Source organism: Neodiprion fabricii, chromosome 2 (assembly GCF_021155785.1).
Source record: "Neodiprion fabricii isolate iyNeoFabr1 chromosome 2, iyNeoFabr1.1, whole genome shotgun sequence".
Lineage (NCBI taxonomy): Eukaryota > Metazoa > Arthropoda > Insecta > Hymenoptera > Diprionidae > Neodiprion > Neodiprion fabricii.
Genome location: NC_060240.1, coordinates 32,707,155 through 32,723,782, shown reverse-complemented (window position 1 = coordinate 32,723,782; position 16,628 = coordinate 32,707,155). Strand labels below are relative to the sequence as shown.

The 16,628-nt window shown below is 40.9% G+C and overlaps 3 protein-coding genes across 6 annotated transcripts in view; 2 read left to right on the top strand and 1 right to left on the bottom strand.

Moving 5' to 3' along the window:
• LOC124176158 (ADP-ribosylation factor-like protein 2-binding protein) lies at positions 1–14,842 on the bottom strand. 4 transcript variants are annotated; one of them, XM_046557065.1, is made up of 7 exons: positions 14,540–14,842; positions 11,264–11,545; positions 956–1,066; positions 718–824; positions 521–606; positions 347–443; positions 1–230 (listed from the first exon to the last, which is right to left on the bottom strand). In XM_046557065.1, exons 3-7 carry the CDS (start codon positions 1,050–1,052, stop codon positions 138–140), a joined length of 480 nt encoding a protein of 159 aa, XP_046413021.1. In that variant the 5' UTR covers positions 1,053–1,066; positions 11,264–11,545; positions 14,540–14,842; the 3' UTR covers positions 1–137. The 4 variants fall into 4 exon arrangements, with proteins under 4 accessions (XP_046413021.1, XP_046413020.1, XP_046413022.1 ...); XM_046557064.1 differs by lacking the exons at positions 11,264–11,545; positions 14,540–14,842 and adding an exon at positions 5,778–5,915; XM_046557066.1 differs by lacking the exons at positions 11,264–11,545; positions 14,540–14,842 and adding an exon at positions 4,498–4,586.
• On the top strand, positions 1,531–4,344 carry LOC124176155 (protein nessun dorma). The gene is made up of 5 exons (XM_046557055.1): positions 1,531–1,768; positions 2,090–3,029; positions 3,218–3,422; positions 3,507–3,770; positions 3,926–4,344. The coding sequence occupies exons 2-5, from the start codon at positions 2,116–2,118 to the stop codon at positions 4,184–4,186; spliced, it is 1,644 nt and encodes a 547-aa protein (XP_046413011.1). The 5' UTR covers positions 1,531–1,768; positions 2,090–2,115; the 3' UTR covers positions 4,187–4,344.
• Positions 4,611–16,628, top strand: part of LOC124176153 (RNA pseudouridylate synthase domain-containing protein 2-like) — an 86,795-nt gene continuing 74,777 nt past the window's right edge. The window contains exons 1-2 of the mRNA XM_046557050.1: positions 4,611–4,690; positions 5,806–6,105. Of these exons, the coding sequence (XP_046413006.1) occupies positions 4,661–4,690; positions 5,806–6,105 (330 nt within the window). The 5' untranslated portion in view covers positions 4,611–4,660. The remainder of the gene's footprint in view (positions 4,691–5,805; positions 6,106–16,628) is intronic.

Here is a 16,628-nt window from a genome sequence, read left to right as displayed (position 1 = left end):
TTCCAACTTCATTCGCGTTTATTTTCTATCTTACATCTAACAAATACTAGATAATTAGTAATAGTATGGATAAATTTGAAAAAACTGCTAGGTAAGCATTTTATAAAATGTATCATTTGGATGGAGCTCGCGATTGGTTAACCAGTAGGCTCATCCCGCTCTGAGCTCGTTGATTTGATAGATGTAATCGAAATCCCGGCGCTAAAGTCTTCCACCTTTCCTTCTTTTACCTAACGAATAATAAATTGGTTTTATATTGATATATTATCTGTTTGAGTTCAAACGCAACTCATTGTCAATGATAAAAAAAAGTGCCCCAACGATGAAGCAGTAATCCAAAACTTACAGCTTTGTAATCTAAAATCATTTCTTTGAATGATAGAAAGTCTGTTAACGTCGCTAAAACTTCAAAAACTTCTCCATCCAGTTCAGGACGTCTTTCACTGTAAGAAAAAAAGGCATATTAGCGAACAGCGCTGTTCACAAAACTATGGGTCCCACAGCAATTATTGTCTCATACTTAAGCTGGTCTAACAGAACGTGGATTGAAAAGTTAGGAACAGACTTCTTGAGCTGCTTAACGATGTAGTTTTCTATTTCCTGGTTCTGCGAAAGAGAAGAGAATTAAACAAGTTGGTGATACCTTAATCTAGCTATACACTCTGACTAATAAAATTAATTTTCAACATGTAAGTTTCCTAGTTATGCAAAACTTACATACTGATTAAATATTTCCATGTAAATCAGTTTATTCTCTTCCTCGGGTCCAAATATGTGCCAGTAGTTCTCCAAAAATTTCTGCTGTAGCTCTTGGAATTCGCTTTCTAAAACAGGAATTTTGTTTATACTTTGGAATAAAAATTAGCTGCTCTATAAAAGAGATAAAACATCGCTTTCCTAAATTTTTGCTTCAAAGATTCTCAGATTCAAAGAAGAATCATAAAATTCTCAGTACCCATCAATAGATCTTCTATGTACCCGATGATTTTATCGAAACCTGCGTCTCTGACACCCTTGGATTCCTCGTGAACTTCTTCGCTGTCAGTATCCATGGGTGTTATGTGATCTGAATCACAAAATTTTGGACCGATAAGTAAGTTAGGAAGTGAATGTCAGGTCGTATCATTAAATTAAATGTAGTGCAGTTTATCACGCCAGTCTGTTGGTGACAGTTTGAAAGTGGGTCAAGAAATATTTTTTTAACGAACCTATAACTTCTGGATTCATTTTAAACAAGGCTCATGAATATTATTTCTAAAGTTCCATAACTTGCGTTGTATGTATTGAAGAACTACACGTTAGTGCGTGGTTAGTACATGCGTCTGCAATGTCAAAAGATTTGTTTACTATTGAATCTGTCATGTAAGCCGCCATGTTGTTTCACGCCTAGCAACGCCGGGTTCTTGAATGCGATTGGCTCGTTCAACCTGACACGGTGTGACGACAATTTTTAAACTTGAAAAAAAAAAGTTTTCAATTAATGTTCACAGAGTTTGAAAACACCAAATAGCTCTTGAGGCCTGAGTAATAATCCGAAGTCACTTTCAAACACATATCGTGGCTGCGTAAATAGAATTAACCGAATCTTTTAGCGACCAACGTCGCTGCTTAGCAGACGACACGGCGTAACGTTTTTGGGATACCGGTTGTTGCATGTTTGTGGCTAATGGCGTGCTGTTATTTTAGCAATTTTAGCAGCCTGTTTGCATTCCTGTCGCAAGAGTTATTTAAACGTGAATACTTTTTCTTCTTAGTGAATCAAATTCAGGTAAGATTATCATAATTTTTCCTTCAATGTTAATTCTTCTAGTCGAAATTTAAGATGTTGCGGATTTTGATGGATAATAAGGTTTAATTAAAGTAAAACAGTAGTTTTTTAAGCCGTTGGTATCAGGTATTTTGAAATCAAATTTAGAATTGAAAATTTGCATCTATCTCAAAGTAATATCATTTCAGTTCAACTCTAGTGATTTTAGATCCTCCATGAAATGATTATTCAACAATTTCTTTGTTTCTCTACTTTTTGAAATGGGTTATAGGCCTGATGGGTCCTTGACCATTGGTTAACAATAATGTTTTACTTATCCAGCTATTAAAGTGAAACGGAGGCTAGAGATGTCCATGGAAATATTTGCGTTTGATAAAAGCCTGCAGGAGCGGCTGGTCGAATACTCGGAAATATTAACAGCGGGTGCAAAGGTAATTCCAGCATCTCAGATTCACTCCGAATGGTCCTGCTATGTTGAACTGGTGATAGAACCGGTTGGTTGGCGTGCCCTATGGAAAATCCCAAGGCTGACCTGTCAGGACTTCGAAATCCATTATCCTACAATTGTTGTTGTTGAGGTTGAGAATGTGCATTTCCAAGAATTATCTGCACTTGTTAAAATAGTTGCTGTTCAAGATGAGATACAGCTTCCTGAAAAGTATGACGTTCCTCTGAACGAGCTTTACCCAACTCAGCACCAAGAGAATACAGTCCTTGATATGATTGGTACAGCTAACTGCATCGATCAGTTAAGATTCTTTTTTAATTATCTCTGGATGCCGTGGGATACGGATGACGATGACGACACCGACTGGGTTTCACTTCATTTGGAGCCAAGAATAAGATTATTTTTTGACATGAAACGCGGGGTTGTCAACAAAGAAACTTGCGACGTTATAAGAAGCTTGACCAGAGAAGGGAGGGATATTCAAGCAAAAATCACAAGGCTCGAGGAAGATATATCAGACGAAGAAGAGGATCAGGATCAAGTGCTCGATGACGGAAAAGCCTGCCAGTTAATGAAGCTTCATTTTCGACTACAGCAGATTAAAACTGAGATGGAAGTTCTGGAAAATCCTGTTATGAGGGAAGTCCTCACCAGAAATAAAGGCTCGAACATGACGGATAAAGAAGTTAAGAACCGGGAAAGCAGAGGGACGAGATCTGAAGGATATTTTGTTTGGCTCGGAGGATCTGTTCAAGACATGATCTCGTCTTTGAGCAATGTTCAGACAGTCATTGGTCCCGATATGTTTTTGAAGTAAGAGGTTTCATAATCTGTATGACTCATTTTATGACTAATGATCGTTACGCATATTCAATAGTAAATGATTTTTAGTTGAAATACATTACCTATTTTTCAATAAATCAGATCTGGGAACCTTGATTTTACAAAAAATAGAGAACTGACGATTTCTAACATTTTTTTCATAATTATATATTATTCAGAACTTCAAATTGCTTGCAAGAAGCACTGGATGCTTCTGAAGCAGGTGATATAGTAGTTCTCGGTGAAGGAGAGCACCAAATCAGAGGCGTTGGAGGCCTGGAGGAAGGAGGCAAATTCAAGGGGTTCGGCAGACTTGGAGATACAGTTATCTGTGGAAGGGAGACCGAATGTGGGCCATCCTTGATGGATTTTTCAGGCGGGGAGGTACGAATGACCTTTACGAAAAAAATAACTCTACTATTACTAATATATGTATAACATCATACTCATTAACTTTCGTATCACCAGGTATATTTAGAAGGCATCTCCATTCAATTAGGCGATCTTCAGATGGGTTTGCTAGCTCGCAAAGGGAAGGTCCAACTCATTGGGTGCAGGATTTTCGTTACAAATAAAAGTGTTATCAAACTAGGCACTGTGGTTCTGCCTGGGGCTAAATTAATCGCCCAAAATACGACATTTGAAGGGCTTGGAACTGCAATTGTAATTCATTCAGGAGGCAGTGTTACTTTAGATGGATGCTACTTCAACGAATGTGTCGAAGGTATTCAGGTAAGGTGATGATTAATATTTAAGTGCTGTTAGTTCTATAAAAATTCCATAATCATTTTTAACACTCTAATTACATGAAAAATGTACTGGTAGTGTGAGATTCTCAAGGACCTGATTCACCCGTGGGCTCATTATTGATAATATCATTATTTCAGATGCACGATAATTCAAGTTTGGCTGTAAATAATTGCTCATTATCGAATTTCAAAGAGCACAGTATACGCATGGAAACTCAAAAGTATGTAACTGGCCCTGAGGGAAAGATTGGGAGTAGTGAGCTGCTGCAGAATGTCTCCGAAATTAATATCAAAGATTGTCAATTCGAGAACAATGGTAAGGGTGATATTTTATTTCAAGCTAAACCGTCCGCGGCATTCTTCGCTAAACAAGAAAGTAATACGAACATGGTGTTTTAAATATATTATATTCGTGAAAATGTGTCTTAGATCCCGTTATATCCCGTTATCACAGCAATTTCCAGAGTACATTGTGACAAAAATTTTTTTACAAAGTTTACCAGATATATCCCTTGTTACTTATCTTTAATGTTAAAATAAATGTATATTTAATGTAAGAAATTGGAGGTTTTCTTTGTAATTGGTATGTTTGAAAATTTTGGTTTTCAAAAATTGTTTACCGGCTTAAACATTGTAAAGTAATTTTAACTCATAATTCATGCCGAATAATTTTACCACAAAATTTCAATAAGTACTCATAGATTTCTTACCTTTTCGCCAAAGAAATATCTTCAACTTACGAATATCTTAATTTTTCGTGGTAAAGATTGGTTGCAATGAACGCCGCAAGATGGCGCCACCTTATCAAATTCAGTAACGATTCCGCGTGCTTACGTTTCGACGTGTGTTGTGCGAGGTGAAACAAAAATACAGATGAGGCTTTTGAGCTCGTTGAATACATTGGTAAATCATTGATGGATATTGTTTGTATAATTAAAAAAGAAATGTACGCCGCATGAGAGATTTGCGTCATATCGCGAACTGGTGGACCAAAGAGTTAGTAAAAACGAAATAATTTGAAGATAAATCGAGATATTGTCGGCTTCATGTTACCTAACCTCAAAATCTTCGGAAGCTATGATTTGTACACTGTGTCCCAAATAAAAACACTAGAAACAACCAGACGCATCGCGTATGTATTAATTTTTGTTTCTACGTAATACGAATAGGATAATGCACGTTCAGGTGTTAGATGAGCAATACTGACTGACGCCGCATGTTCCCAAAGCAGGGTTACGGTTTCGCAGAAAAAAATCAGATTTGGTTCACGTATTCGTGCAATGTGTTTCGAATCGCAGATGCGTGAACTATTTAAAGATGCGATAGAATATTTTATGCTCGTTGTATTTTTACAATTGTATATAATGAATTAGGGTTAACAGCTGTTTCTTCCTGTCTTTTGGGTCAAAAGATAATTAATTGTTTGAGATCTGTGTGACGTGAAGATCTCCCGGGCTACGTTTTGCTTTGAGTATTGTTTTTAATGTCATGTCAAGAGTGATAATTTATCAATCACCCTACGTACACGCATGTAATTATTCCAAGCGGCACATGTCTTTGCCAAAAATTATATCGTCGCTACTTTTGTCACCAATATCAGTCGCGAATTCAAAACATTGGCGCATAAAAAACAATTCTTGAAAAAATTATTCTCTGCTGTGAATACGAAGAAATGAAAAAATTATTTAGACACTGAGCAAATAAATCCCGGGTTATCTTCAATTTTGCAAAATCGTAACGATGACGCAGAAAAATAAAAAACGAGGGATAAAGTTACGTCCGTTTACCTATTTGCATAGTATGAGTACGTAGCACGATATAAATTTATATTTTTTATATTTATAAAGATAAATTGCGGATATGATATGATCGGGAAGGAATAGCAATAAGCCTGTGTCGTAAAATTCGTGAAAAATATTGCCATGTGCACAGAGATCGAAGCGCAGGAGGCAGCGAGGGCCGGGACGTTAGAAATTCGGCTTTTCATTACCCGTAAAAGACGTTTATTGGTGTTTCAGGTATCTGAACTAGGAAACTGCGAACGACTCGGTAAATCTTTGAGGAAACTACGACGTGCCTGGCTCACGACCGCAACAGAAGAGGCGGTAGTTTTACGCGTTTTAGCAGTGCGAATTTATCTCCGAGTACCCAGTTGCAAAACCACCCCGGAAACAACGATGGTCGAAACTGCCGTCCTCGAGACCATCAGAGACAAGCATACGCAGTTCGGCCATGCTCGTCCGCTCGACTGCTCCGACTGCATTTTCGTATTCCAAGAAACTCTCTCCGATTACGAGGAACCCACGTCCGACGCGGAGGTGAGTTGATGCATGCCAAATATTCGCACGTACCCATTCACAGCCACGAGGACACGGAGCGCGACATTCGTAAGAGAGTCTTTAGTGGTTGTTGAAAATTGCCGGAGAAGATATTTGAAACCTGCTTCCACAATGTGTTTGTCCCTGCTGTAAGCGAATTTTTGATTCCGCAAAAACTCCCCTTGAAAGCTGAATTGTGGGTAACCAATTCATCACCGTATTGTTTAAAAAAATCTCTTCAGTGGCATTAAAGGAATATTTTTGCCACCAAACGTACCGTCGTTAATTCAGTTAGTTGATCTAAGAGTTGAGAGTTTGAAACAACACTGTCGACTGAAATTCACATCGTGGATTATCCATGCTGAAAACTGTAACATAAATACATATAATTCAACGTTTGAAAAGTATAACGATAAAGGATCGGATTTTTTGGGTAGCCGACACATGGGATCAGTCAGGTGTTAGCTTCTTGTAAATTCAGAAGCGTGGTTTACATTATGGGAATTGCCAGGGGGATGCGATACGTCCAAAATTTCAGCAGGAGATGGTTTTTTGATCACTGAAATATTATACCAGGCTATGAGGATTATGCTAAAGGAGATATCAAACAGTGGTTGGAGAAAGATTTTATTCTCATGGCTTTAATCGATGAGGAAATTATTGCACAAATCATAAGATCAGACTCTCTCAGCTTAGAGAGTGAAACGTCAATGGAGCAGGGTGATGACATCGAAAAAGAAAAATTTACTATTCGCGAAGGTGTAAAAGCTGTATTGTCGTTTGAATCACTGGATATGGCACAATCAGGGATTTGACGTTCAGATTTGTCAGGATTATCAAATATTAACCGATTTCAGGAACTCATAGCAGTTACAGAAAATGTAACCAGCAACTAAAATTTAATCCAACGCAGAATTCTTGTTTCGTGCTAGTTTTAATCTTTACATTCAGCTTCATGTACGCTAAGCAAGTCGAAGCATATATTCCCTTCGTTTAGTATTTGTCTATATTTTGTTTACGTACGTTTTATTTAATTCTATTCTTGTACGACTATATGAGCAAAAATTTAAATAATCACGGACACAACTGTTTGAATATTTTTATTTCCGATCTGGAAAGTTGCGATATGTAAGGAAATTGGGCGACCGAATTATTCGCACCATCTTGATATTATTTTCGTTAATTCGAGGACCAGAGACATTCACTTTCAGAATTACTTTCATGACACGTAACGAAATCGGTTTCAAAAGACGTGAAATCGCATGGCATCGCGCCAAATGCTCGCTTCTCACATCCGTATCAGATAGAGCTCGGAAAAAAAATGCGATGTTTATCTACCTATCTACCTAATCTAGTGTGATTACATACTTCACGGAAATTCCGAGGGCTGGTAGATAATAAAAGGGAAGAATTTGCGAGAAAAAGAAGAAAAGTAGTGTGATATACAGGTAATCGTGGGGAAAAAGTAACGGCAATGGAAGGGTGGGTGAAATTTTAAGCCGTGAGGGACGATCGGCAGGAAAACTGAGTTTTTAACCTTTGACTTTTTCAACCTAGCTGCAGGTATGTCCTGACACTGGGTCTGCGATTTTCAATATTCATTAGAACTATGCTTTGCAATTTGAGGAACTATTCGGAAACTTGAACCAGATGTTTTTTCGCTTATCGGAAGTGAACTCACTTCGAGCTATTCCGTTGGCAGATTCCAAAAACTTGCACGATTTCGCTGCGGTTAAATACTTGGCGAATGACCACCATTCCAATGATGGTTCTTGTTCGTTGATACAAGTGTCAAAGTGGTGTGAAAATTCCCGTTTGTATTTGATTGATTCGAAAGAATGCAGATTTTTAATTTTCACACACAATTGTGACATTGAGACGCTGAAACTTTGGATTAAGAAATGTACAACGCTGGTCGGGAAGCATAGTTTGAAAGTTTGCTTTCCGGAATTCTGCGGTAACGTTGACGTAATTAGCATTTGCAGTTTGCCTAAAGTTTCGTTCAATTATGAAACAATAGCGCCACGGTTAGAAATGCGAAACTCATTAGGACATCGTTTCCTCGTTCGTCTTGTACTTGCTAGAAACTTGGCCCTAACTTTGATCCCCGACAAGTTTTAGTAAACCGAACTTGAGGACTCCCTAATACCAAAATAAGTTGTACAGCCACAACGTTGTGTAAAATTATTTTGCCGCCAATAAATGTCGGAAATAAATGCGTGCGAATAACTGCCGGCAATTTATCTGCAACGTAAACTGTTGGAAGAGTACAGGTATCGAATATGGCACCGAAAACATTCCGTAGAAGTCCACGCTATTTCGGTGTTGTTTTCAAAACCACTTGGTGTCAAGAATCGAACGATTTACACCGATGATATTTAATTTTACACTAATCGGTGTGGACTTTTATCGTATATCCCTGATGGTTGCAGGGTAAGTTATAGAGGTTACAGAAAAAAGTCGAGGTCTATACACCCGTTTACGCGATACGAGGGGTGGCCAGAATTCTCGATCCCTTGTGAAAGGTGCGGAAGAATTACGGGGCGTGTTCAATTCAATGGTGCCGCAATGCAACTCCGAAAATACACCCTCCGCTGGAGGAGAGATGATCAATCACTCAAGAGAGGCTTGCTCGTCCTCAAATAACTGGCGGGGAGGGGTGTCGACCCCGACGTAACTCTCTCTCTCTCTCTCTCTTCCTCGGACGTCAGGCGTCGCGACGCGTCGATGTATGTACACCTACGACTGCACACGCGGTCGCACGCGAGTCCGTAGATCAAACGCACCCACCTCCCGGGGCCAACGTGCGCCACGTTATTCTCCTCTCCTTCCTCACGTATTCCATCTTGGAAAGGTCGTTTCGCTCGACGACCTCCATTTTTCTCCAGCTAACATTTTACCAGATCTTATACGTGCGCATGTATGCCTGCAACGCTCGTTTCTCTTTACTGCCCGACAACTACGGCCACGTATCCACACGTAAGCAGCCCCCGTATCACGGCCGCGTTATCCTTTCGTCCGACATCCTTCTATCTGTGTAGGTATCCTTGCGTCATGGAATTGTCTCATCGAGAGGACCGGCAGGGTTCAGGCCTCCTGGAACTCCGTTCTAGTTTATTGATTATCAGCGATTGATGATACGGTTCTATGGAATCGAGAGATTCGCCTCCTGAGCGTTGTTTTATTTCTTTTCCTTTTTATCATATCGGATCTCGCTTTGAGATTTCAGGTCGTTTTGTATCGTTGGTTCAAATGGTTTTAGGCAGATTTTACAAAGGATCGCGCGAAAGTTTCTAAAGATTTTATCGACGCTTGATCTCTACGAGTTTTCGTAAGTTGTGCTTTTTTCTTTTTTTTTTCTTGAGACTATCTGTTTCGAAGAATCGGAACTTTGACCGAATCATCGTAGTTGATCGTAGCTGCCGCAAAGGTGTAAGGAAATTTTGTCGTTTATTGTATCATGTAAATGGTACGAAGACAAATTTTGCCGATGAAAAACAGGAATCAAGCATCCAAAGAGCATTTTATCACGCTATAACTCATGAACGTCGGGTCTATTCACAAGGCACTACGGATAAAGGCTTCTCTTCTAGCCACTTGTGTAGAAACCCCATACAAGCAATTGAAACCACCGATGATCTTAAATACGTATTTTCAATATCCCGACAACCGAGTTCACTACTGAACAATTGCCTGTTTCATCATTTTTTATATCCAATCAGTGCAGCTTGACGATTTCACTTCAAGTAAATTCAAAAATAAATTTTAAAAGCTATTCCGTGCCGGTTCGTCGGCGATGCATCCACGCGTGGCTAATTATCGCACTCTTAGCTTCGGCGTAAATTGGGAATGTGCGTGAAGAACGACGGGGTAAAACAGACCGAAGCTCGTTGTCCGGGCAGCCTGTGAGACGGATAATTATTTAGGGAACAGCCCTGAATCGGCCATTCATCATCCCTCCTCCCTTAAATAATTCTATAAGCGGGTATTTTGATTTTCGCGCATACTTGAGAAGACTGCTCCTGATTATAAGCCGTGATTTACAAAGCGTGTAATGACTCGCGAGAGGATCGTACACCGGTGACCCTCGTCCTTTTCCCAGCTGCGGCATCTTTTGCCAGGAATTAATCACTGCCCAGCTAATATCTTGTTCCTATTTGTAATATTCCGCCAGACACCGTGATATATTACGCCGAGGAGACTCGCGGCTGGTCCCGCAAAACCGCCGCAAAGATCCGCCTTGTCATCCCCGATTTGTACGGAATTTTCGCATGAAATGCATCTCGTCTGATACTCTGTAAAATTTATTACCGTGTTGCATGTTTCGCATAATTTCACGTGCCAGCTGATGTTGTTATTAATATTATTATTATTTGTTGTTGTTGTTGTTATTATTATTACCATACGAACATAAAATCAATTTTATAAAATATATCGTCGAATCGTTTCACGGACTGAAAACCGTCGAAGGATGTACGAGTTATCAAAGAAATAGAAAAACGAAACGTGAAACGATTACGTCGAGGTGACGATCGTGCGGCTGTAATTAGCGGTACGCGCTATATCCGAGGTCAAGTACACGGACAGGTATTTGAGTATTCGAAAATTGACGATCACGTCAGCCAATGAATATTCAACAAATAATCATTCCGCTGCTAAGAGAGGGAGGGAGAGAGAGAGAGAGAGAGAGAGAGAGCATCGTCCTTTCTACCGCTTAAATTATACGTAGCAGGTGGATAGTAATGAAGATAGACTGGGTGAATTACGTAACTCCACGCGCATAGACGTTCAACTCGTGGAGAATCTTGACCAACCTTTAACCAGTCTTGACCACACAGTGGACGTGAATAGCATGAACTTAATATTCGACATTTTTATCCTTGCTTCTGCAAGAATGGAATCTATTTCAAGTTCTTTCAGGTATAACCGTGCAGGTTTGTGGAAATATGAATTGGCTTCGCGTCATCGTTTGTAATAATTTTATTCACGCCGGGCGTTGAAATAGATATTAGACCGTAAGAACGTTATAGAAAATAAGAAAAATAGTCCGATGTTGTTTGACTGATCACACGTGCGTGGTATACCAGCTATGTACGAATAATTCGACATTGTCGGTTACTTCTTGATTGTCAACGTTGTAACATTAATTGTTAATTACTTATCGCTCGATGGGTTTCCGGCTATTTTACTTTTTGTCATTCCAGCTTTTAGCGGGTCGTTCGCCTCCTCGGATCGTCTTCCAATTTATTGGCCGAAGCTTGTGGCCACGAACAGACCGCGTGTATCGCGTCGGCCGTCTGCCCGCTATTCCGATTCTGGGCAGCCTCCTCGCTTCATCCGCAGATCTCTTCTTCTCTCCTCTCCTTCCCTCTTCAATCCTCTCGAGGTCCGCCCCCGATATTCCCTGGCTCTCTGGCCACAATGGACGTCCTAGCTATGCCTGAAATAAACCACAGCTGGAGTAGTCAACCGTCGCGCGAACTATCAATCAACCGACTTGCTTACTGCCTATAACACTTCTTATTTTCGCGGCGGAACCAATGCGGGAAAATCCGGATCGCGACGCCGCCACGCGTGCTCTAATATTTTCATCGACTTTCATCCCGGTCTCATTTCCGTCCTTCTCCATCCCGGAGTGACCGATCGGTACCGCGCCGAAATAGAATAGATTATGGCTAACTAATTAAGAGTAACAATTTCCACGTCCGGAACATTGCCGGCTGTGCAGTAATGTCTATCTCCGTCTGTCTTACGTACGCTGCCAAAATTGATAACTAACTTGTCCTTTTTTCTTTTTTAATTTTGCTTTTTCACTTCCCCGAGGGGTAACAGCTCACGAAAAAAATCGCTCGTTAGTTACGGACCGATTCATTGTCGTAAATTGTACATTTAACACTCGGCTAGTGTATCGCTGTTCGCTCGGTTTTAAAAATTAGATTTTACACCGTGCAGCCATGACATCCCTCCGAGTTGTAAATTCCGTTTAATGGATCGTCGTTTGATCCCCGGATGTATACCTGCGGTGTTTATACCTCTGTGCCAATGTGCGTTCGTTGTTTAATTTTCACCCTACGAATGCTTTATGCAAATTTCTTTGAACTTTTATCTAAATAAAAGAAATAAAATCAATTCACTATATTATTTGATTTTGAGTTTGGAATTTTTATACTGTTTTCTGTTCTCGATTACCGCTAATCGTCATCTTTTTTGTTCCCCTCTAGTTTCGAGAACAGGATATACGATATGCATTGGACTTTATTACAGTCGTTTGGAATTTTTTCTCCATCTGCATTGTCAAGCGATAAAACGAAAACGATTCCCGAGAATCAGTAATCAATTTATACTTTAATTCGATTCCAGTGATCAGTTTAAATCTTACTAACGAAGAATATATTATTTTTTTACACATAACTCAGGCACCAGGTAATACATTGATTAACCGATTTAAAGAAGAAGTGAACGTTAGTTATTTATCGGTCAATTTTCTTTCATCGCTATACGTAAAATGATGAATATAAAAAAATTTTTTTTACGGCTTACGCGACTCGCTACGAAACGGCCTGGCACAATATTTTGAATGATTTTCATCTCGGTCATATATTAGCGTGCACGCAATTTCGCAACTCATTCTATTATAACTAATCGTCATGTATTTTCGTCACTCGCGTACGACACGCGTGTCGAGTGTCGAGTGTTGACGGTCCTTGATTACGCCGCGCGGATTTCTCCGCCGCGATATTTAAGCCCGACTCTGATGCGGAGCCATCATTCGGCGCGTCTTGAGCAGTCTTGAGTGTCTTGAGAGCTCGTTAACGAGATTTCCGTCGAGCGCCATATTTCATTTAGGTATAATATAAGGGTATATATAACCCATCATTCTTCGATGACCGGACCACGAGACTGCCACTCAAATCTATTCCTATTCCTTCGGCGCTAATTCCCCTCGTCCGTTTTCCTGGGAGACGGTAGCGGGTCGTTTCTTCTATTCTCCCGGGTTAATTCCGCGTATTGTATTCCCCCCTTGAAATCGTCGAGACAATTTGTTTCCACAGCGTTGATCCGGGAAAATCCTTCAAAGCTTATCTCAAGTCAAAGCGGAGGATTTGGATACATTTAAGTGTCCTCGGTAATATTGTTGCTTAAAAATAATTTGTTCATTTTTCACCGGTAATGAAACGATGGCTCTCGGGATACGGGAACGGAAGGGAAGTCTCGTAGCGTTACCGATTACTCGAAATTTCCGATTCAATATCGTGCGATAAATTAGCCGTCTCTACTCGCCACAGGTATTCTATAGATACAAGATCTGCGTAACTAGCTATTTTACGAATTGGTTCTTGGAATAATCCTAGGAGGATTAACGGACCAGCTTTGTGCTTTGAGAGCTTAACGACCGTTGTGTACATAGCTTGAAACGAACGATAGGTCTTCGACGGTTTGTGTCACGGTGCCGCCTATTTCTGAACCTGCATTGTAATCCCACTTCCGGCACACTTGTTATTTCCGGCCTCTCGCAGGCAAGCGCGATTCCTCGAGTCCTTCGCTGGTAATTCGATCGTTACGTCAACTTTTCGCATAACCGCCGACCGACGTATCAACGTTCATTTCCCGGGGTATAATTTCCTCCTTCTCCGACAGCGGCAGAGGCCTTGTAGAGCCGGAAAAAGGAAATGCTGAAAATCGAGGCGGAGCTACTTTTGGACGTTGTATGAAACGGACGCGACGAACGACGCAAAGATACAGGCGAAATTCGTTATGCGTAGGTATGCATTTGTGCGTCTGGGCGATCGGAGTCGCCTTTGAACGTCGAATCGCGCCCTCCAGGAAAAGTTCCGAGCTGTAGACGGTGATTGACAACCAGGAAGCCGTCCGGCGCACAATTATACACAAACAAAAATAGGCCGCGGTGATCTTGGCTTCGAAAACGCATATCCGAGGGACGCGGCTCTGACGTACTGTCATATTCGATAAACGGTCAGTTTTCACCGGCGGAAGTGACGTCACGCCCCAAGATCTCACGCATCCCCCAATCGCCTCACGTTCGCGCAAATATTCCACAAATCTTTTTTCGGTCTCCGGTATCTTACATTATATGCACGTACGTATGTAACTCGTAGGTGATGTTCGAACAAACTGAAATTGTCAGGGGGCAACGTTACGATGACGAAGTATGTATAATTGATTGGCTCGATTCGTTGGTCAGGAACGAATTGCTTAATTTTTGTCAACTAATTCTCAGGATCAACTCGAATATTTGAGTCATGGAATTCTCTTTCAAATTTAAATCAAAACTATTGTCTGCAGGAAGATGTTTCAACGCAATTAATACGCCGTACCTAATTTTTTTCCGCAAGAATAATCGCGTCTAACTGCGATGTGAAATTCGCAAAAATATCGATCTTATTAAACGACAAAGTTCTTGGACCAGGCTTACCGATCTTCTCCCCCTGCACTCGACTCACGCCGCGTATAAAAATCCGGTTCAACAAAGCCGGCATAATCGAATATCCTAGCCTCTCCCGCCGCTGTTATCAATCGAATTTTCAAATTTGTTCCAAGCACAGATCCGCATGATTTCCCGGCTCTCAGATCGCGAGAAACTTCCATCCTCGGCGTGGGTATGGTGCGTACCAACTTTAGAGTATGTAGATTATACACGAAAATAGTTGAGCCGACAAGAAGCGTCGCGGATAGGTCGAGTCGCCAGGCATCCCGATGCTCGTCAGGGCGCACACGTGTTCGCGTCTGTCCCACGGCTCTGCGGTGGCAGGACGAGGCCAACTTTGGGATAATTTTAAACACCTCTCGAGAGTGAGAGTGAACCGCACTTGCCTCGGCTCCTCGACAATGCGCCAAACCCCGCCTCGCCTCGGCGTATTCCTTCTCTTTGTCTTTCTTCCCGCTCCGCGTTTCCTCCGTCCTGATAAGGGTGTTCTTTGTTTTGAAATTTTTTCAAAATTGACGTGAAACAAGTATGTGGAAATCTCCGCAAAACCGCAGGTCCATGTCTCGAAACTTGAACCCTTTCGTGGAGTCTGTCAAGTTTTTCATTTAAAATATACAATTTTCACTCAACTTTCAGTGCACGTACAACGTTACTGATCGTGGTACTAACTGTTTGTAAAAAACCTCTAAGCGTAAGAAATTAATCAACGTTGATTAAGCATTTTATTTCAATTGTCAAGTTCTAATTGCAGAATGCTCGGTAAACGATACTGATATTTTCGTTTAATATCATAACCAATGCTCACTGATTTCCCACGGTAATAAATTTTTTTATAAACAGTTGATCCTGCGACGAAATGTATACCTAAACCGTAGTAACAACGTGCGAATTTTAAAATGTCAAAATTCACAACCCTCGCGCGAGGGTTTCAGAGTTCTGATAGAGATCTGTGCTTTGAAGGAAATTTTTATTTATTTGTTTAGATCCAACGTAGAAGGCAGCCAAGTCCGAACTCGCAGAAGTCCGAAATGAAAACCATTCTAATCTTGATACTATACATCCCTCCCTCTCTCCCTCTCTCTCTCTCCACCGTTGTTACATCCGCACGATCATCACCTCGTCTCCTTGGTTCATCCGAATTCTAACCGGGGTTGCAGGAATTCGCACCAACGACAGCGACCGTACTTTCTGTCCGTCCACGTCACCGAGACGGATTTATTCGCAACCTGTCCCGTATACATACATTATTTGCATGCTCGTATGCGGGGTAAATTGCAATTTGCTCAGGGAGCGTGCGGACGGCGGGTGATCATCGCTGCATCCGCGCTTGCGGCTCGCTTTGACGATCGCGAGGGCGTCTGTTTCGTGCTTGCACGTAATTGAGTCTACGCGAGAGTTCGTACGTAGATGTGTCGTGGCTGCCGATGCGTTAACCCCCTTGACTACCGCGGGCGACTTTCAAGAGATCATTTTCTTTCTGCCGACGTTTCTTGTTTCATCTCGCCCATCACGCTGCTCGTTAAGTTTTTGCAAAGAGAAAAAGGTATTGGTTGGTTCGATAAAAAATATATAGTATTTTTAACGGTGGTGAAAATGACGTGTTTTCGCCGATAGTCATTTTTTTCTTTTTATCGAGGCAAGGATTCGACGGGATCAACTATCAAGGTTTATCGGTGTATTTGAAACAACAAAAGAATTGGCGAGATCGTCTTAAATTTACTTCGAGCAACAGAGTATCCGTTTAACCACCCGCACGATAATACAAATATTTGTTTTGCCCAAACGATCATCCTTCTCAGATCACGCGAAATTATACGTTGTTGCGTTTTTTTCTTGAAGAAATTCTCGATAACAGCATTTGCCGAAAAATTTGGAAATTTTTTGTTGGTTAGTATTAGTCGGAAATCAGTGGACTGAAATTAATCATTCCAACTCTGTGATACACCGATTGGGTAAAAGAATAAAAACGCAGAGCAAATGTATCGCGCATGTCTGATGTGTAAACTTGATCGTATATCCGAAGGAATTTCAAACCTCGAGTTTCGAAATCATTATATTAGCTACCAAACTTTTCACG

Coding starts and splice junctions, on each gene's coding strand:
- LOC124176158 (XM_046557063.1), bottom strand. Junction 825..955: donor CATAGAAGATCTATTGATGG/GTACTGAGAATT, acceptor TTCCTGTTTTAG/AAAGCGAATTCCAAGAGCTA. Junction 607..717: donor TGGAAATATTTAATCAGTAT/GTAAGTTTTGCA, acceptor TCTCTTTCGCAG/AACCAGGAAATAGAAAACTA.
- LOC124176155 (XM_046557055.1), top strand. CDS start 2,116: ATGTCCATGGAAATATTTGCGTTTGATAAAAGCCTGCAGGAGCGGCTG. Junction 3,030..3,217: donor GGTCCCGATATGTTTTTGAA/GTAAGAGGTTTC, acceptor TATATTATTCAG/AACTTCAAATTGCTTGCAAG. Junction 3,423..3,506: donor TGGATTTTTCAGGCGGGGAG/GTACGAATGACC, acceptor TCGTATCACCAG/GTATATTTAGAAGGCATCTC.